At 57.1% G+C, this 20,981-nt stretch overlaps 1 protein-coding gene across 1 annotated transcript; it reads left to right on the top strand.

Annotated features, from left to right (window-relative positions):
- Positions 1–78: 78 nt before the first annotated feature.
- On the top strand, positions 79–16,492 carry CILP2 (cartilage intermediate layer protein 2). The gene is made up of 9 exons (XM_038384152.2): positions 79–312; positions 4,596–4,694; positions 5,938–6,207; positions 6,584–6,766; positions 8,501–8,659; positions 9,727–10,041; positions 10,513–10,621; positions 11,203–11,360; positions 12,120–16,492. Exons 1-9 carry the CDS (start codon positions 255–257, stop codon positions 14,510–14,512), a joined length of 3,744 nt encoding a protein of 1,247 aa, XP_038240080.1. The 5' UTR covers positions 79–254; the 3' UTR covers positions 14,513–16,492.
- Positions 16,493–20,981: the final 4,489 nt, after the last annotated feature.

The raw sequence follows: 20,981 nt of genomic DNA, 5'->3' as shown, positions 1-20,981 counted from the left end.
TTTTCCCTCCCCTTTCCTCTTGACACCTTTCCAGCCCCAGCCGCGCCGACAAACCCCGACGGCCAGTGTCCGATTTCTCCTGTCAGAGCAGGATCCCAGCGCAAACCAATGGTGGAGGGAGCGGGGGACAGGCCTCCTATATAGCCCGGAGACTCCGCTGTGCTCCCAGTCCGCCCCGAGCCGGCTCCAGGAGCGCAGCGCCCCGCGCCGCCGAAGCTCCCGGAGGAGGGTTATTCGGAGCCCCGCGCAGCGGGATGGTGCGAATCACGCCGGCCCTGCTGCTCCTCGCCGCCAGCCTGGTCCTGGCCCGAGGTAAGGCTGGTGTCTTGCGGGGTGAGCCGCGGCTGGGGCCCGCAGATCCCTGCGCCGCCGGGGGCAGCCCCAGGTGAGCCCGCTCCGGCTCCGGGGAGAAGCCTCCACCTGGCCGCTGCCCCCCCAGCGCACTTGTCTCCTGGGGTCTCGCAGCGCGGCCCGGCTGGGGAACCCCCGGACCCTGGCTGGGCTGGGGAGACCCCTGCCCACCTGCCCTCCCGCCCTCGGCTCGCTGCTCCCCCCCCATTCACAGTGTGGCTGCCCGGTCCCCCCGGGCCGGCGGGGCTGCCCAGAGAAGGGAGCCAGCATCGGGACGCCTGGGTTCCCCGGCTGCTTCTGTCGCTGACTTGCTGCGTGCTTGACGTGACCTTCGGGGAATCCCTCGCCGCTGCCCGGCTCCCCGGGTGTCTCGCCGCTCCCTCGGTGGAGGCAGGGCGGGGAAGCCGAGCCACGGAGCGCCCGGGGTGCACCGAGTGTGACTGCAAAGCGCCGCGAGGTTAGAAACACAAAATCCCCCCTCCCGCATCACCATGGGGCTCCCCTAGCCGGCTGGGGATTGCATCGGCTTAGACCCAGCCACTGGCGGGGTTACTCCCTTCACCCCAACACCCCAATCTCTGCACCCCAACCTCACCCCTGTGCCTGGCTCTTAGCCTCCCTGCCCCTGAAGATCAGCTGGTGGGTGAGTGCTGGGTGCATGGAGGTACCGTGGCTGGCTGGGGGGCCCTTGTGGCTAGTGGCCTCTGGCTGGCTGGGCCTTGGGGAGCTCTCCCGGAGGCTTCATGCTTGGTGGTGGGGAGTTGAGTTAGCTGACACAGCAGGGCCCGGTAGGGGAACAAGCCACTCCGCAGGTTCCAGTGACCCCCAGTTTTGCTCCTTGCCCAAGTTTGGCATGACCCCAGTGGAGACACTGGGCACAGCCCAAGCCCTGACTGCGTTACTGGGGCCCCGAGCCTCCCAGCTGCTGCTACCCCCAAGCACCTGTCTCCTAGGAGAATTCTCTATGCTGCATCTTCCCCCAGCCCCTCAATACACTGGGGAAGAGCTAGGACCTGCCTGGGGAGTCAGGGGGCTCCTGTGCAGTGCTGACCTATGGTAGGTTGATTTTACAGCTACCGCAGTCATGACTGTGGTTTTTCACGTCCAGGTCACCCAAACGACGTCGCCCTAAGCCCGATGCCTCTCGGCGAGGTGGATTTGCTAGGCTGGCGAAGCGGGCGAGTTACAGTGGCGGGAGGGACGCTGTAGTGTGGACACTTACATAGTTAGGTTGATGTAAGCTGCCTTATGTTGACTTGACTTTGTAGTGTAGACATGAGTGTGCCTGGAGAGGTCCTGGGTGTATATCTCGGGAGATCCCAGTACAGCACCTTCCCGCTCTGCCAGCAGTGTGCGGCAGGGTGACCATATTTCCCAAAGAGAAAACAGGACACCCCCAGCTGCTTGCCTGGGGCTACCCCACCTCACCTGTGGCCGTTGCCCATCGCTGGAACACTGCCTCCCCAGCCCAGTCCTGCCTCCCCCAAAAAAGGGACCATCCCAGCTGAAACCGGATGTATGGTCACCCTAGTGTGTGGGAATGGAAATGTGCCTGATGTCAGGGTCAAGCATGGGGAAATGGGCTTTTCCTCCATTATTTAGCACTGATCCTGGTAATCTGCTGGCATGAGGGCAGGGCCAGGGGGCTCCTGGAGTCAGGGCTTGATGTTGCAGAAGACCCTATCACCCCCTGTCGGAGACTGGGAGTCATTTTGGAACTCAGTTTTAAACAGAGATTCAGATTGGGGCCAGTTTGACTGACAGACAGACAGAGACTGACCGACGGACTGACACACACATGCACGCATCTGAAGAAGTGGGTTTTTTACCCACAAAAGCTTATGCCCAAATAAATCTGTTAGTCTTTAAGGTGCCACCAGACTCCTTGTTGTTTTTTGTGGATACAGACTATCACAGCTACCCCTCTGATAGAGTGTGTGTGTGTATAGTGAGTCCCTCACTCTCTGCATTCCTTTAACACCTTGCACACAGACACACTCCTAACCATCCCTTTGCAAGGGACCCACATTCCCTGGGTTACCTCCCTCATGGTTCAGAGCCGGATTGGTTGTGTTTCAAACCTCTCTGGTTCCTACCGGACACAAGCCCAGAGAAATCGGTGTCTGGAGGCTTCCCGCAGCAGGGACACCAGGCAGAACCATTAGTGAATCCAGCCTGGGGCCTGTGATGTGTAATAAACAAAGGATCCATTGATCGTTCACCCCTCATAGCTCCCTTTGCTCCCCTGGACGAGGTCTTTTCTGTTCTTCTCTCCTGTCAGGTGAAGAGGGGTGGATTGTATGGTGCATGCCACCTGCAATAGGGACCTGCATTGTGCCTTCAGATGCCATCTGCTGCACAGTTGTGTCCACCAGACTCCCCCTACCCCCGTGTGAAGGGGGGATCCAGCCCAGTTCAGTGTGGGGGGGACACATGAGCACAGTATCACTTATACACACCACGGGGAGGCAGAAATAGACCCGCCCCTTCCCTTCCCATCCCAATAAATTAAGAGCCAAACAATTTGTTGGCAGGGAGATTCCTCCCAGATGAAATTAACGAGCAGCCAAGGGGGCTCCAGAGAGAGAAAGCCACCCTCTGAGGGTTATTTTCGCATCAGCAGCCTTGGCTCATCTTATCGCACAAGCCTGTTGGCCTTTGAAGTCTGACTCATTGCAGGTTCCCAGCCTGTTCGCCGGATTTGGTGTAAATCTGGAGTCACCCCATCGACTCGCGTAAAGCGGCTCCGGATTTGTGCTGGTGCAGTTGAAATCAGAATCCAGCCTTATCTCTCTGATGCATTTTCGAGGAGGCATCACTCCTGTTCAGCCCTTGGGCTGCGTTCCTGCTTTGATCAGCACAACCTCTGAACCGTCGGGGCCACAGATCCCATCACTTACAGGAACCAGCCTTTCGCACCAATATCAGCCCAGTAGCTCCAGCCCCGCGTCTCTCAGACATTCCAGATTCTCAAGCACTTATTCACAGTCAAAAATCTTCACAATCTCCTTATCTTTATGATAAAAAAGTATTGGCAAGGCTGCTTGGCCCATACAGTGACTTTGTGTGCCTATTGGGAGCAGTGGGCAGAGAATGCTGGGCCTTGGGGGCAGGAATGCAGCGTGTGGGGTGGGAGTGACTATTATTTCGCTTTAGATTGAAATAAACATTTTATGCCTCCTGACCCCCAGCCGGGAGGCATGACAGCCCTGGAGTCACAACCCACCAGCTGAGAACCACCCATCTAGACAGACGCATCCCCGCTGTGGGAGCCGTTGTGTCTTTTACGGTTAAATCACTGAGGAGCCTCTTGTGCAGGTTTTGGAGTTCGTTCATACGCAATACAAAGGCCCTTGGGAACAGGTCCTTCCTTTGCTGTCAGGACTCCCCGCTCCTCCCGCTCGCAGAGATTTAGCAGCAAGTGCCGGCAGGCAGGGATGGGATGAAGTCGGAATCTTTTGACAGAAGGTTTGTCTTTGGCAAACCCCGATTGGTTGAAGCCCAGACTTCTCCTGGGGAAGGGTCACATTTTTCAGTTTACAAGTTTGTTTTGGTTAAAAGGTTTGTAATTGTGAACCCCGTTTTCGAAATGAACGAGGGTCCAATGTGAAGTGACTTTGGGTGTCAAGGGGGGAAAAAGTCAAAGTCAAACCAATGTTTTTAAATGATTGAAACAGACTCTCGAGCTTGTTTTTTATTCTCATTTCTGGCTCACAAAATTTTCTGAGATTTCCGCTTTTTGTCTTGATTCGGGACAGGGACATTTTTTTCAATTGCTTGAAAATGTTCCCAGGACAAGAGACAAGGTGGGTGGAGTAATATCTTTTGTTGGACCCACTTCTGTTCAGTTTCCTGCCCAGCTCCAATGAACAACCTTCATTCCTCCTGCAAACAAAACCCATGGATCAGGGCCCTCCAGAGAACGTGACAAACCATTGCAACTGCTCATCAAACAAACAAGACAAATACATTTAGCGATGCGTTCTGACTGACTGCGTGTGCTGCATTAGCACTGGGGAGCCCCAGCCCTACCAGCCTTGTGCCCGGCGCTGTACAAACAAGTCTCAACTGTTGTTATGAAACCAACCTTTTGTTTATTCGCTGTGGGGAAATCCAGCAATTCAGAAGGGCTCTGTGTTCATAGTGGGGATGCTGGGCCAGTGGAGGAGGGGACTGGCATGGGGCAGTGGGGTGGAGCAGAGGTGGGGGATACAAACACTTCCATTGTGTGATTCTTTCGACAGAGCCCCTGGAGGATGATTCCCGACCGGCCAAGACCAATGTGCAGGGGAAACACCAGATAAAGAGGCCTGATGGAAAGCCTCTCAGCATGGACATGGCAGGTGCGGTGCTGTTCATAGCTGGCCCTGTTTGCAGGTTCACGGCCTGCCCTGTTATGAAGTAACCAAATGCCATCGTCAGGGGAGATGGCATAGTACAAAACTTCAGGTTGGGATTGGGGTGTGTGTGGGGGGGAAGCACCGCTGAGCTAGTGGGGCAGCCCAGGGCTGGGCTAGCAAGGGGCTGTGGGTTGGGATTGGGGGGCACTGGCAAAGCAGCAACATCCCCTCCCTTTCAATTCATAAAATATTTAAAAATAATTTTAAAAAGAATAACTGCAGCTTAAAGGCCCCGGATCCGAAAGCCCAGACAGATCCTGACTCCTGGCTTCAGCAAATCCCTCAGGATGTTGCCAGCTGAGGCCCCCCACCCCACTCCAGTCCCCCAGGATCTGTGATGGCAAGATGCAAAGGGGGTGCAGCTGGCCTGCAGGTGGTCCCATGTCCCTTAGCCATTGCGGCGACGTGTGGTGCATAGACAGACCGCGCTGTTTATTATCTGTGTCCCCTGGCACAGAGGAGCTGCGGGGCTAGGGCTGGCACAGGAGCCAGGAGTCAGCAACGTGTCCGTGCGGTAAAAAAAATTGAGGTCCGTGGTAATTTTTTAAGAAATGAAATGACTGAATGACACAACCCCCAGCCAATGTCCTCACTAAGTCTGGTAATTTTGTCAAGTGTCTGTCACACAACTGCAGACCCCTGCACGGGATCACTGGCACTAGAGGCTGTACAAACAAAAAGCCAGGCCCTGCCCCAACGAGCTCCCCGAATAGCCCCACTAAGAGGCAATTTGCTGCTATAAACTGAACCACGGAAGAAGCCTGGACTGGAGCATCCATCCTGGAGGGTGGTAACTGACAGGGGCATTGGGCGCGGATACCCAGAGGGGCAGAGCCTAGGCAGGCCACTGAGCTGGTGCACCGGGTAATGGCAGCTGCTGTGGGGAGCACAGCTGCCTGCCAGGCTGGTGAGAGCGCCAGCAAACATACGGGCTTTGACCTAGAGCAGGGACAAATAAAACCAGCCCTGATCCTGCAAAAGGCCAAGAAACAAGCCAGTGTCCCATCTATCCTGGACCCTGGCGCTGCCTAGACGTTGCACCTGCTAGGGTGGCATTATACCTTGGGGGGAGGGGGGAACACCTTCCTGATGCAAGTGGGGAATCTGCCCTGAAGCATGATGATCAACCACCCTCGCCCGCAAGCTCCGAGCGGGATAACCGTGGGTTCCTTTCCCTGCCCCCTAGGCCCCACCGAGTGGACCTCCTGGTTCAATGTGGACCACCCTGGCGGGGAGGGCGATTACGAGAGCCTGGAGGCCGTCCGCTTCTACTACCGGGAGCGGGTGTGCGCCCAGCCAGTCTCCATCCAAGCCCGCACCACCGAGTGGGAGCTGCCTGAGGATGTGGGCGAGATCGTGCACTACAGCCCAGAGAAGGGATTCTGGTGCATCAACTGGGAGCAGCCGGGGGGCAGAACTTGCTCCAACTACCACGTCCGCTTTCTGTGCCCCGTGGGTGAGTGAGTGTCTTGAAGAGGGGGAGGGGACTGGCTCTGAGGATCACAAGGCAGTGCCACCTCCAGATCCCCGGTGTCATGGGTGTTGAGCCCCGCCGACCCTGCCGTTTTGTGTCAGCCTAGGGGGGTCCCACGGGTGCCGGGCCCTTCCACTCTTCATTGCCAGTCCCTGGTGCTTCACCCCTGTCCCAGCGATGCACGAGGCCCAGGTTGCCCCTGCCCTCCCTCCTGACTCCTGTGCCCTGAAGGCTGAGGACCCTTCTGCCAGCCGGGTGTCTTGAGAGAACGGTTACTCACCATGAAATTACCCCATCGGGATTCTCTGCCCTGGGCGCTTCCCCGCAGTAACCCCTCTTGTCTCCCTGGCCTCCCCAGAGCACGATGACTGGTCGCAGTGGTCAGCCTGGAGCGCCTGTTCCAGAACCGCCTGCGGGGGCAGCGGGCTCCAGACCCGACAGCGCAGCTGCCTCAACAACCAGCCCCTGTCGCTGCTGCAGCTGCCCAAGTGTGCAGGGAAAGCCACGCAGCGGAGGGGGTGCAGCGGCGGGCCCTGCGCAGGTAACGGGCCGTGGTGCCGCTGGGTGACCCGGGAGGCTTGTGCCTGGGTCCGGGTCCCGGTCCCAGGATCCGAGCTCAGCTCTCCGGTTCACCACGGGGCTGGCCGGCCGCAGCGTGAAGCCTGGGCACTCCTGGCTCGCTGTGGGCACCGATCGTTCGTGGTGAGAGACACGCGCTGGATGGACAGCGAGGCCCCAGCGGGGTCGTCAGCCTCCCACCAAAAAGTGACTGACAAAGATCTCGCGCTATGGGGCCTGTGGTGTTCAGCGGAGCAGCTGTGCTTCCTTCCCAGGGAGGGCAGGGCACCTCCATGCATACATGTACAGTCTCAGCCAGCAGGGGGCAGTGTGTACACACACACAACCCCCCCCCCACTTAATCTCCTTAGACTGTAAGATCTTTGGGGCAGGGACTGTCTTTTTGTTCTGTTTGTACAGCGCCTCGTTCTCTGGTCCGTGCCCGGGGCTCCCGGTACCACACACAAATACTAGGATTTACCCTAATTTAACACCAGTGTCCCCCCACCCTACACACACCGAGTTATTTCAGAATCCTGCACGTGGCATTCTGTACTGTGCCACCTCTGGGCACAATGGTACATTCAGCTTTTCTTAAAGCCACCAGCTGAATTATTTTAAAGGACTTTTTCTTTCACCAGTTCATTAAAACAGGAATAAGGCGGGGAACCCCCCCCATTTTAAACAATAAAGGCCCTCAGTGCAGCTGGTGCATCAACAGGCAGGAATGTCAGACATGTGCCTGTGGTCTAGAACAGCTGATTTTTTACGGCCAAGGCTCTTTTTAATGGACTCTTTCAGGGAGCCTGGTGTTCATTCCGGGTGGCTGGCAGCTCTGAGCGCTGGATACGTTCTTTGTGGGAACAGGCTCCAGATCTTTGCATAGCTGGGGGGGGTCTCTTCAGATGACTTCCCCTCCTAGCCCAATGCATGGCAAGTTTTCTTTACACCCAGCTCTCCAGCGCTGGGCCCATATGAGCAGCTTCCGCCCCATCTGTTCTCTGGGAACCCGTTCAGGGTAATTGAAGTAGCAGGCCTAGGACATAAAAATAGTCTGGCACGCGCGTGCGGAAGGGTGAGCCTGTGAATTTGATGCTGGGAATGGACAGCTCCGCGGGTCCTGGCACTGGGCGTGCCAGGCTTGGTTTGAATGATCCTCCAATTCAGGGGGGCCGGGACCTCAGGCCGTGCTGGGGTAGGGGTGGGGGAGTTCTTATGAAACCAAGGTTGGTCGCATCCCTGGTTTGGGGCACAATGGGACTCCAGGCAAGGCACGTTCCGAGTCTCCGTTGCCTGGCACCTTGTGTCGTCATTTGCACCAGTACGAACACAGGTGAGAACTGCTGCCATTGCACTCTGCTTGTGTTTCGCGCTCACTTTGCACTGGTGTCAATGAGGACAAAGGCAATGGAGCCTTCAAAGCCCTGCCCCAGCATGCCCTGGGCTCAGTGCCAAACCCAGCTTGGGTTCCCTGGAGGGTCACGTCTGCCCCCAAGTAGGATTCAGCAGTGGGGGGGGCTGCAGGTGGTGATCCCCCCCCTTTCCCTACCAGACATGTTCACCAGGCAATGCACAGGGCAGGGTAGGGGAGCTCTCCCGGCGGGTCTGTTTCCAGGGCTGGTGGGCAGCCTCTGCTCCTGGCTCAGGATTCTCTGTGTAGCACCCTGCGCATGGAGGAACTGCTGCCTGATGGGGTCACTGGTGTCTCCACCCCCAGATGCTGGGTGGAGTGAGTGGGGTGCCTGGAGCCCCTGCTCCAAGAGCTGCGGTAACGGCGGGAAGCGAGTCCGGCATCGGAGCTGCAAGAAATCCAAGAGGTCCCATTGTGTCGGCCGCCCCTCGGACGTACAGAAATGCGCCCGGACACCCTGCTCAGGTACTGGCTGCGCTGGGGCTCCCTCCCCTGGGCCACCCACAGCAAGAGAGGCAAGCCTCTGGAGGGGCCAGGGTTTGGGGGGGCAGGTCATACCTGACCTGCACTTCGGGGTATCTGGCAGGGCATTTCGGGGTATCTGTCCAGGAAGGGCGGGGAACTGTTGTTCTTCAGGACAGTCCAAAAATCCTCTGGATTTGTGAATTGGATTGAGATGGTTGGGACCTGAGCTCAGCCCCTTGTCCGTTATTACCCTAGGTCCTACTCCATTCATCCATCCATCTATCCATTCATCCCATCTAGCCAGCCAGCCAATCCAGCCACTCACCCAGATCCACGTCTCTCTCCCTTTGTTTTCCCCTCCGCTCTGAGGGGTATTTGAAATCTCTCACTTTTCAGATCTTGTCCAAACCTGTGTGTAAGAAAGGCAGGACTATTATGACCCAGTAAGTGAGCTCCCCCCTCACCCCGCATTCTCTTCCCCCCTCCCCCTCCCCGTTTCCTCTCTGTCCCAATCTCTCTCCCCTCCCCGCGGCCCTGGGTCAGGCAGAACTACCCTAGGAAGCTCAGATGCCCGAGTGATATGGGGGTGATAGCAGGGGGAAACACCTGTTCTGCTGGCACTGAGCAGAGCCCAGCGCTCCCCACTCCGGGACTTAGAGACAGGCCTGAACCTAGCTCCGAGCAGCACAGCACAGCAGAGGGGAGTGTGCCCTACCTCTCCCCATGCCCTGCCACCACCACCCTGGCATCCTGGCCGTGGGTCTTCTTTAAGCACGAGCTGCCTCTCATTCCCAATGACGTACAATGGCCAGCTGGCTGGGCCACCTTGCTCCACTCCTGGCATATTCCCCAGGAGTAGGGGTCATTGAGTGAAAGTGCCTGGGAAGGGCTGATCCTCCCTTGGAAGGGTCAAGAGCCCTGTTGCTGCCACATGGATATTTTGAGGAGGGTGGTGGGTCCCGTAGGCCCATCTCAGAGCCCTGAGGGTCCCCCATCCTGCTCTGTCTGGGCGGGGGGGCAGCCTAGAGTGTTCCACTCTCATTGCATTCGCCTCTGTCCCCTCTCAGCCTGCCAGCTGAGCTGCGCCGTGGGCAAGGTGAGCAAGAACTGCAGCAGTTGCATGTGCCAGGACCACACCCTGGTGGGCACCATCTTGAGCACCGAGGGGGCTGCCCTTGCCAATGCCCGGGTCTCCCTCAAGGCCAAGCCACAGGCCGTGCTGGCCAGGACTGACCGCCGGGGCGGCTTCAGCATCCGGGGGGTCTGTGCCGGCAGCGGGGCCATTGTCAGCATCCAGCTGGAGACGTTCGCCCCGGGCGAGGCTCCGATTGTCTCCAACGGCTCCAGGACATCATCGGTGCAGGTCACGCTGCAGAAGCTGGGTGAGGGGCCCTGCCTGGTGTGTGGGGCAGTCCCATGTCCACCTCTAGGGACTGTTCCACTCAGAGGGGAACAGCCTGCTAGTGCTGCCAGCTAATGGGGTTGCTCTTTGAGCTCTAGTGGCTAGAGGTCTGCACTGCAGGGATGAAGGCCCCAGGTTCAAGCCCTGCTGGTGACCCATCTGGGAGGGCTGCTACAAAAAGAATCCCTTGAAGCACAGGATCCCCCTGACTGAAGGCGCCATGAGCCTTCTTGGGGAGCTGACAGCAAGTGTGTGTGGGGGGTAAGACAGAATTGGGGGGAGCCGGGAGCTGGATTCTGGGCAGACTCAGGGCCTGATTCCTGAGGGAGGTGGAACACAGAGGATGGGATGGGAGCAGATGGGGGGATGGGAGTGGAGTAGTGGTGCGGGAGGGTGGTTGTTGCTATTGCTGGGGCATCGTCACCTTTTCTGCTCCCTCTCTGTCCGGCAGAGAAGCCCTACATGGTGAAGCACCCAGAGTCCAAGGTGCGGGTGGCAGGCCAGCGCGTGACTCTCTGCTGTGCAGCCTCCGGCACCCCCCGGCCCACGAAATATTACTGGTGGGTTGCAGGAACAGGACTAGCCAGCCCTTGGCCACCACCATTGGCCTTGGGGGAAGCCCTGGGTTTGCCCCTGGCTTAGTATGGCCTCCCAGACCGAGGTGGGGGCAGTGTTGTAGGACAGGAATAGCAGGGGAAGGGGCTGCAGGTCTGGAGTGAGGGGCACCGTCAGAGCTGTGTGCAGGAACCCTGCATTTCACCAGCCTGTCCCATGTCCCATTCTTGTCAGCAGAACCAGCTTTAACGTTCAGACAGCAACATGAGTTTGTGTGTGTGTGCGGGGGGGGGGTTGTGTGTTCATGGGACTTATATGTGTGGGTTGTGGGTGGTGGGGTTGGAGTGGTGATGGGTGTTATGGGGGGGCTAAAAGAGGGTTGGGGGGTTATGTTGGGGGTGGGGTTGGAGGGGGGGGTGTTGTGGGTGTGGGGAGGTTAAGGGATGGGGGTTGTGGGGGTGTGCATGGAAGGGATGGGTCTGTGCATACAGGGGAAACTCCTCCAGGAGCCGACTGAGCAGCAGGCTTGACCCGATGCTCCAGCCCCGCCAGTCGCTGATGCTCTCTGCTTGCTGGTCTCCTGCAGGTACCACAATGGGACGCTCCTGGACAGGAAACTCCACAAGTACAACAGCAGCTTGGTGCTGCGGGACCTGGAGCTGCACCAGGCCGGACTCTATCACTGCAAAGCCAGCACTGACGTGGGCTCCATCAAATCCTCCCCCGCATTCCTGACCGTGACTGGTGAGTCCTGGGGCGGCCGTGCCCCCTGCGGGGCAGCCCTGGGCAGGAGACAAGATCGCTACCCCCAGCTCACCCCGGTCGGCCATTCCACTAGCTGTCTTGGGGAGAGCCGGGTAAGGAATCTCCTCCAGTCCTGAAGGCCACTGATCGAAAGGCCCTTGACTGTGGTTAGAGACTTTCCAGTGATGCCAGTGGGGGCTGGATCAGCGCCCAGGCTGCCCTCAGGGTAGATCCTCAGGCCCTGAGAGGGGCAAGAAGCAGGGGGCAGCTGTGGTGGCCACCTGGGCCTGAACCCGGCACCGCCAGAACCGGGAGCTGCTGCAGGATGAGCTGGAGCTCCCGGCTAGGCTGTGATGTGCTCCTGTCCTGTGGGGGGCTGTCACCTACGCTCCCCAGCAGCTGAGACTGGGGCTTGACTCCAGGGCTACTTGAGGCTGCCAGGCCTCCACCCAGCCTGGTTTATTATTGTAGGGTTGCTTCTGCCACTGGATCCCAGGTCAGACACGCAGCAGCATGGGGCCTGGCTGCCCAGAGGGATTGAGTAGGGGGTGGCGGGGTAGGGGCAGGCCCTAGCAACCTTACTCAGGGTGAGTAGTGCTTTACTCCTTGCTTTAGAAGGAGCCTGGTCAGGGAGGAGGTATCTGGTGCTTGGTGGGGGAGACGCCGCTGTGTTTGGCATCTCGGGTAACGATCAAGTGCGGTGGAGGGATTTTGTTTCGCAGCCCCTGACATGACTTGTCTCTTCCCTCCCCGGCTCAGCCCAGGGACAGCCAAGCTGCAAGGCCGAGCCGGAGGAATACCTCATCAAGCTGCCCAGTGAGTGCTTCCAGGAGGCTGGGCGCTCCCCATACTACAATGTGGGGCGCTGCCCCGACATCCGCTGTGCTGGGAGCCTGAAGGATGAGCTGCAATGCCGGGACGGGGCAGGACGCTGCTGCAGGGTCCGGCGCATGGAGGTGCGGGAGATCCAGTGCGCCGGCTCCATCCTGCCCATCAAGGTGGTGGCTGAGTGCGGCTGTGAGAGGTGCGCCCGGCCCAAGATCCTGGTGCACGGCAGGGTGATGGCAGCCGACGACGGGGAGCCGCTGCGCTTTGGCCAGATCTTCCTGGGAAAAGAGAAAATTGGCTTCACCAGCTACAAGGGCACCTTCACCATTGATGTGCCCCCGGACACGCGGCGGCTGGTGGTCCAGTTCGTGGACCGGCTGCAGAAGTTTGTGGATACGGTCAAGGTCCTGCCCTTCGACCCCCGGGGCAGTGCCATCTACCAGGACATCAAGGTGATGCGGAAGAAAGAACCAGTGGACCTGGACCCCACGCAGGCCAATACCATCCTGCTGGGGGAGCTGGAGGGCCAGGAGCCGATGGGGGAGATGGTTATACCAGCTGGCTCCTTCCTCCGGCCCAACGGAGAGGTGTACAATGGCACCGTCAAGGCCAGCGTGACCTTCCTGGACCCCCGGGACGTCACCACGGTGGCCGCTGCCTCCAGCGACCTCAACTTCATCAATGCCAAGGGGGATCTCGTCCCGCTGAGGACCTACGGCATGTTCTCCGTGGACTTCCGGGAGAGCGAGTCCAACCAAGTGCTGCAGACGGGCCGGGTGGAGGTGCGGGTAGACGCGGAGCAGATCCGCATGCCCGAGCACCTCCAGAAGATGAAGCTGTGGTCCCTGAACCCTGAGACAGGCCTGTGGGAGGAAGAAGGCGCCTTCCGCCGGGCCAAGGAGCGGCGGGGCAAGCGAGAGGAGAGGGCCTTCTTGATCGGCAACGTGGAGATCCGGGAGAGGCGGCTCTTCAACCTGGACGTGCCCGAGAGCCGCCGCTGCTTCGTCAAGGTCCGGGCCTATGTCAACGAGAAGTTCATCCCCAGCGAGCAGCTGGAGGGAGTGGTCGTCACCCTCATCAACCTGGAGCCCGAGCCCGGCTACTCCTCCAACCCCCGAGCCTGGGGGCGCTTCGACAGCGTCCTCACCGGGCCCAACGGGGCCTGCCTGCCTGCCTTCTGCGATGGCCAGCGGGCCGACGCCTACACGGCCTACGTCACCGCCACCATGGGCGGGGAGGAGCTGGAGGCTGTGCCCTCCAGCCCCAAGCTCAACCCCAACGCCGTGGGAGTGTCCCAGCCCTACCTAAACAAGCTGGGCTACCGCCGGACGGACCATGACGACCCCAGCCTCAAGAAGACAGCCTTCAAGATCAACCTGGCCAAGCCCAACCCCAACAACATAGATGAGGTCAACGGGCCCATCTACGCCTACCGGAGCCTGAGGGAGTGTGAGGAGGCCCCCGTTGCCGCCAACCACTTCCGCTTCTACCGGGTGGAGGTGGACAAGTACGAGTACAACGTCGTGCCCTTCAAGGAGAGCGACCTGGCCTCCTGGACCAGGGACTACCTGTCCTGGTGGCCCAACCCCCAGGAGTTCAGGGCCTGCTACATCAAGGTGAAAATCAGTGGGCCCCAGGAATACATGGTGAGGTCCCGGAGCGTGGGCGGCAGCCACCCCCGGACACGTGGCCGGCTGTACGGCCTACGGGACACCCGCAGCGTCCGGGACATGGAGATCTACAACAGCTCTGCTGCCTGCGTGGAGTTCAAATGCAGTGGGATGCTCTTCGACCAGAGCCTGATTGACCGCACCTTGGTCTCCATCGTCCCTCAGGGCAGCTGCCGCCGCACCGCCATCAACAGCCTCCTGCGGGAATACCTGGGCCGCCACCCGCCAGTGGTGGAGAACAACGACACCACGGTCTTCAATATGCTGGCGCCGGTGGACCCGCTGGGCCACAACTATGGCATCTACACGGTCACCGACCAGAACCCCCGGCTGGCCAAGGAGATCGCCATCGGCCGGTGCTTCGACGGCACGTCTGACGGCTTCTCCCGGGAGATGAAGTCTGATATGGGCACGGCCCTGACCTTCTACTGCCAGGAGAAGCCCATCACCCATCAGAACTTCTTCCAGCGTCTGCTCAGCTCGCCCACAGACACCCTGACCGAGATCCGCCGCGAGATGAGAGGCAACGAGCAATTGCGGGCTCCCTCCCAGGTGGTGGCCTACCCCGCTGGCCTCAGGACCGGGGTCTCCACCCAGACCCGACGGACCCCCAGCAGCCGGAGAAGGATGGGCCTGATCCGGGCTCAGCAATGAGCGGCGCCAGTGCTGCTGCCCCTCAACTCACACATGCCCCCCATGCCCCCACTCTGGTTTAAAGGCCCTTTCACAACATGCCCTGGGGTCCCCAACGCAGAGCACCATCTCACCCCCCATCTGAAAGTGTCCCCCCTCTCTCCCCACCCAAGTCACTGTCTCCCATGGCTTCTCCCTAAACTCTGCTAGTGCCAGTGGGGGAAGCCAACCCACAGACTTTCCTCGCATGAAGTGTCGGCGGGGGGACCCTTGTTCCCGATCACTAGAAAAATCAGCTGAGGTGGGGGAAGCACCTCGTGGCTGGGAGCGGAGCCCAGAACGGGACAGTCAGCATCGGTTGCTGGTCTCTCCAAACTGACTCCTCCCTGCTACATTCTCTCCGTCCTGTTGGTAACATCCCGTGCCTGGGGCTCTCAATGGCCCTGCGCTAGTGCAGGCAGGATAGGGCTGGTGCCCGGTGTGATCCAGCCGCCTGAGCTTTCCAGCATTCATGCAGTTAGCTCAGCCCCACACATCTGCTCCCAAACCCTGGTTTGCCCCTGCCCCACCATAGGCGTAGCTTGATGTCTGTGTTTGGGAGGCAGCGCCAGTCTGGCCAGTGGGGCTGTGCATGGAGGGGCAAATGCTGCACCTGCCCCCAGGCTTTCAGTTTGGGGGGGGAAATGTCCCCCATTCACTTCCCCCAAACTATGCCCATGCTCTCCACCGCTTGCACCATGCACCTGCCAGGTCCAGCAGGGAGACAGAGGGTGGTTTCTGTTACTTACTTTGACCCAGCCATAATATGCTACAGAGGACGCTGTCAGAGTAAGGCGCACAGACCCTCGCCTGGAGAGAACCAGCCCCTGAGGTTATTTTTTAAACAGGAAATTTCAGTGGAAACAGGTGAATTTGACAGGAATAGCATCCCGCATCTGTACTGGCAAGCCCCGACCTCGCTGCTCCCTGCAGAAAGAGCAGCGTCTGAAACTGACTAGAAACAAACATGAAACTGACCAGCAGCCCCTGTTTTCAGGTTGGGAAAGTGAACAATACAGAGAAGCAAATTAGATATTTTGACGTGCTTCCTGTGTTAATATTAATGCTCTGAGTGCCGCAGATAAGGAAATCCATAGCTACTGGGCCTGACAGCATCCTCTTCAAGCACAAAATGCTTCCATTTGGGTCAGTGCAGAGCAGGCCAGAAATGAAACCCCATCGGATGTGCTAAAGGGAAAGGAAAAAAACAGGAATTTGGCATCCATTTCATAGTGTCCCCCCATCCTTTCTGCCAGGGTACAAAAAGCAATAGAATTATAAAGCAAAGCAAACTGAGTCTCCCCTAGAATAGACCACAGTACCCCTTGATATGGGCTTCTCTACAGCAGTACTGGCACCAGGCCATTTTTTCAAACTATCTTTTCTTTGGTGGGGGGGGGGGCCAAAAATTAAAACCAAAATTATTTTCTTTCCTAATTTTCTATGGGTTGGATGGTAAAATATGTCCTCCCATCATTTGGTAACGACGTTCCTCCCCTCCGGAAAAGAGGGGAAATTAAGAAAAAGGGTGTAGGGAAAAAAATCCCACTTGGCAAACAGACCCTGAGCAGGTGTCCACACCAGAACTGGATACAGCACATGCCACCCATGGACTCGCTGCCCCAGACAACCTTAATGCGCAGTGATTTGCAAATCTCCGGCCTTGTGTCCATAGCAGCTCCCCACCTTGCTCAACCAGGGACCATCCCACACCAGAGCCAGCAGCTCTGCTTGGCTGGCTTCAGGCCAGTGTTGGTCCATGGAACAGTTCAGTGCAATTGGCCTGAATTAATGCAAGGGCCTATCCACCAGCCTGGCTGCTCCTGGTGTGTCAAGACACAGGGGCAGGGTTCTGCTAGGGACAACGGTCTGTGTAGGACGGTCTGGTTTGCCAAGGCATGTCGATAAATTGTGCAGATTTGTACATTATTTATTATAAAATATATGGCTGTGTTTTCATCAGTCTGGATGAGATGTGTCCCTGGTTGTGCTGCGTGCAGCATCGGCCCAAGCTGGGCTGGAGCCGGGGCTGGAATGCAGGTATCGGCCATGGCCCTTGTGTGTGCTCGTTTTCTCTCTCTCTCTCTCTCTCAGCAAAACTGCTCAGGCCCTGGCTCCCTCTTGTTAAGTATTTCCCAACCCATGGCTCGGCCCAGCCGGAACTGAAGGAACCTGAGCGCCTGCATGGCACAAAGTTGTAAGCCCTGCAGTGACGCTGGCTCAAGGGAGGCAATTATGGTACTGCTCTTAGAGGGCTGATTGGGCTGTAGAGTCCATCTCCCTGGGCTCAGAACCACCCGTTCACCAGCAATCCAACTTCCCATTCACCCACCCATTCACCAGCAAGCCAACCTCCCACCCATTCACCAGAAATCCAACCTCCCCCTCACCCCGCATTCACCAGCAAGCCAACCTCCCACCCATTCACCAGCAATCCAACCTCCCGCTCACCTCGCAGTCAGACGTGACTCTCAGCCAGTCAGTAAAACAGAAAGTTTATTAGATGACAGGAAAATGATCTAAACCAGAGCTTGTAGGTACAGAGAACAAGCTCCCTCAGCCGGGTCCATTTTGGGGGGGCAATGAGCCAGACAACCCTGTCTGCACTTCATTCCATGTCCCCAGCCAGCCCCAACCGACTCACTCTCCACCCCTCCTCCTCTGGGCTTTGTCCCTTTCCTGGGCCAGAAGGTCTCCTGATTCCTTTGTTCTCCAACCCTTTAGCTCTCACCTTGCAGGGGGGAAGGGCCCAGGCCATCAGTGGCCAGGAGACAGCGTGTCACCATTTATGTACCTTGGCCCTTTGCTCTGCAACAATGACACCCCCTGTCTTATCCCACCACCTAGAGACTTAAGAAATGCCTAGGGGAAACTGAGGCACCCCTACAGTATTCAGAGGAAACATTAAGAACAGTCCCGCTTCGGCACAACCCCCTATCTATCTATCTATCTTCATACGCCCCCTATATCTAATCTAATCTCCATATACACCCGGCTCTCTCTCACTATCTCTCTCTCTCTCTCGCTGCCCTGTTCCTGGGACTAGCCTTGCTTTGCACACCCCCCCCACACCCATCAATCCCATTCAGACACACAGCTCCCATGAGAGCATCAATCTGTGCCCCCCACCACCACGCTCCATGCCGCCTAGCTAGCAAGCTCTAAACCCAGCCATCCCTTGAGTCCAGGCGTGGCTCTGGCTAGCTCTGGTTAAATGTTTCCACTGTCCAAAGGATCCAGAAGCTGTGCCATGAATGGGCTGAACAGCCAATGCCCACGTAACCAGCCGCACAAGCTTGGCATGCCAGATACCAGTGGCTGGAGAACCTGGTACTAGACTGCCAGGAAAATAGCTGTGTTCCCTTCAGCACCCTCTGCTGGCAGCGCTGAACGCATTACGTTTCCACCTGTCGTGGAGGTGGAGAGGCAGACTTCTCACCTGGCCTGGGTCATGTTGGCAAAGGCTAGTGCCACCAGCCAAAGCCTGGGACCTGCATGTCATCACCGAAGCGCCCAACGCAGTCAGAATCGGAGGACTTGATTCAATCCGGCACCGAAGGGGTTAACCACAGAGCCACAAAAACCGGCGGTGGCATCTAATTAAAGTGCCTTAATTGTGCTGGATTTAATTGCATGGGAGCCTGGCTCTGGCCTAACTGGGGTGTAATTTGAACAGGAGCCTGGATTCTAAATTCACACTTTGGGGCTTGGCTGTTTCTACCGCGCCTAGGAACAAAGCTCCAGCTGACTGAGCCGAGGGGTGGCGTAATTGGGAGTGAATGCAGCAGCCTGGAGGCCTGCCCCTGACGTCACTGGCTGATGGGGAGGCTAAATGCCTGCTGCTGCCTGAAAAGTTCATTCAAATTCCTAGTCGGTGCCTTGGTCTGGGAGCCGAGGATCTCGTGTGCCGCTGGCCATGCAAGAGGGCATCCTGCTATATTACACCCTGGGCAAGTGTGTAGCAGCCACGATCTCAACGCACTGGAGAAGCAGCAGCATCCCCGTAATGTCTCAAGCATCTCGCTTTGCTGCGTCCCCGCAGGCCACAGGAAGAAACAGAGACTGCGGCCTCCAGGGATTGCAGACGCATGAAGTACGCCTGCTTATGGGCCAGAGCTTGCCCCTCATGCCCATGTGGAGAAGTGTGAAGTTAAGGACCTTTTCATGGGAATAAGGGTGACAGAACTGGGCCTGATAGCATTATATCACTGGCTTCAATCTACCCAGGCTCATAAACCCAGCGTTGCCTCAGTCCGGGGGTTGGGAAGTTGCAGGGGCTGTTTCCGGCTCTGACACTAATTTACTGGTTGACTTTGGGCAAGTCACTTGCCCACTCTCTGCCTCAGTTCCCCCTCTACAGAACAAGAATAGCATCAGTGGCTCACGTCCCAAAGGATTTATTAGTTTGCCAGCAGCTGCAAAGTTCTGGGAGGCATCGGCTTGTTACCGGCTTCTGAGGCAGACTGGAATGTTGATAAAGCTTCAAAGAAAAAGAAATGGACCAATTTCTGCCTAAGTCTCCTTGTGTTTATAGGTCGATAAATGGAACAATGTTTTCCCTTTTAAACATGGTTTGGCCAATCTGAGGCATTTTTCTGGCCTGACTCTCCAAGCTGCACTTTGCCAGATCAAAGGGGATGGGGCAGCCAGTGGGGACGAGGTAAACAATTCCCAAAGGTTTCAGAGTAGCAGCTGTGTTAGTCTGTATCTGTAAAAAGAAAAGGAGGACTTGTGGCACCTTAGCGACTAAATGCATCCAATGAAGTGAGCTGTAGCTTACAAAAGCTTTTGCTCTAATAAATTCCCAAAGCTGCCTCTTAATGCTTTTAAAAGTAAAGGTGCCAGGGCCGGGCTAGGTCACCTCAACAGGCTGCTGTGACAAGTGCCGCGTCACTGCTGCTCAGAGGAAGCCATTCGCACGGCGTTTCATTGGCCCAGGGAGCTACCCGCCGTGTTCTCGAGTGCCATCTGCTGGCACTCCTCTGTGAACTACCTGGGGGTTCCTATATACAGGCGCCCGTGTCTCAGGCCTGGAGCACCCCAAGTACAGCTGGTCTGGCAGCTGCAGGAGAGACACCAGGGAGGGGCCTAAGCAAAGCCTCTGCACACCTTGTGTTTGGTTAATGACCACCATAGCACCTCATGCTTTGCAGCTACAGGCGATAATGTGCACCACCCAGTGAGCCGAGCCGAGCTGAGCCGAGTCCATACCATACCATACCAACCAAGCCCTCCCAAGCTTTGAGAGGTTTAGCTGCATGGCTGCCCCAAGCAGCAGGGAAGTGTCATGATCCCCATTATACAGATGGGGAACAAAAGACGAAGGGCCAGAGTATCAAAGGGGTTTAGGCACCAAAGGCTGCAGAGTGGGATTTGGAAAGCACCCGCGCCCCATTGAAATCCAGCCTGCAAGGTCATCGAGGCAGGCGAGGGCGGAGCAGGGAGTTAAACCTGGTTTGCTCCAGCCCCAGGCAAGTAGGGTAAACACTGGATGACTCACAACAACCTCCCTAGCTCCTTGGAGAGCGCTAGGCCCCTGTCTTCGCATGGCAAGGCCATGGCAAGCAGACCTAAAGAAGGCTGTTTATTTTTTCTCATGGGGAAAGATTCTTGTAAATCTCTTGCAAAAAATTTTGAGCCAGTGGAGCTGAGCTATCTGACTTGGATTGTCAGCCAAACAATTCACATGCTTGCCTTAGGACCCCCCCCCCCCCCACACACACACTCCAAAGGAATTGCATGCAGCAAGGGGGCCATTCTGCACCATGCAGTAGTAACTCTCTGCAAGGCTCAGCTCGACCAGGGGTTTTCCTCCAGGTGAGTGGAGAATGTGACTTTTCATTAAGGTAATGTGGGCACCAGAGCAAGGCTTGTCCTGTCAATCCATTACCCCTACTTCTCCAGAGTTTGCCTTGCCAGGTTGATGGCAGGTTGGTGAGAGGGGTCCTGTAAGAGCTCCGCACTGAAGCAGGGGAGGTTTGCAGCACCCTGTGTCTGTCGGAGCAGTGCTGGTGTGTCATAAACATACAGCTACGGGTAGCATAAAATCCCTCCTTTACCTATAAGGGGTTAAGAAGCTCAAATAACCTGGTTGGCACCTGACCAAAAGGACCAATAAGGGAAGAAGATCCTTTCAAATCTGTGGGGGGAGGTTTTTTGTTTGTGGTCTTTTGTTGTTCTCTCCAGGACAGAGAGAGACCAGGGCAGAAAAAAAAAACCCTCTCCTAAAACCCTACCGGAAATAAGCATCTAGATTACAAAAATTGTAAATAAATCAAGGAAATGCATTAGATTATCTTTTGTTTTAGCTTGTGAATTTTCCCTTTGCTAAGAGGGAGGTTTATTTCTGTTTTTTGTAACTTTAAAGTTTTGCCTAGAGGAGAATCCTCTCTGTTTTAAATCTTATTACCCTGTAAAATTATCTTCCATCCTGATTTTACAGAGGTGCTTC

The sequence above is a fragment of the Dermochelys coriacea genome, chromosome 25 (assembly GCF_009764565.3).
Source record: "Dermochelys coriacea isolate rDerCor1 chromosome 25, rDerCor1.pri.v4, whole genome shotgun sequence".
Lineage (NCBI taxonomy): Eukaryota > Metazoa > Chordata > Testudines > Dermochelyidae > Dermochelys > Dermochelys coriacea.
Note: the sequence above shows the minus strand (reverse complement) of the source record. Positions and strands in the feature narration are given on the sequence as shown.

Coding starts and splice junctions, on each gene's coding strand:
- CILP2 (XM_038384152.2), top strand. CDS start 255: ATGGTGCGAATCACGCCGGCCCTGCTGCTCCTCGCCGCCAGCCTGGTC. Junction 4,695..5,937: donor TCTCAGCATGGACATGGCAG/GTGCGGTGCTGT, acceptor CCTGCCCCCTAG/GCCCCACCGAGTGGACCTCC. Junction 8,660..9,726: donor CGCCCGGACACCCTGCTCAG/GTACTGGCTGCG, acceptor GTCCCCTCTCAG/CCTGCCAGCTGAGCTGCGCC.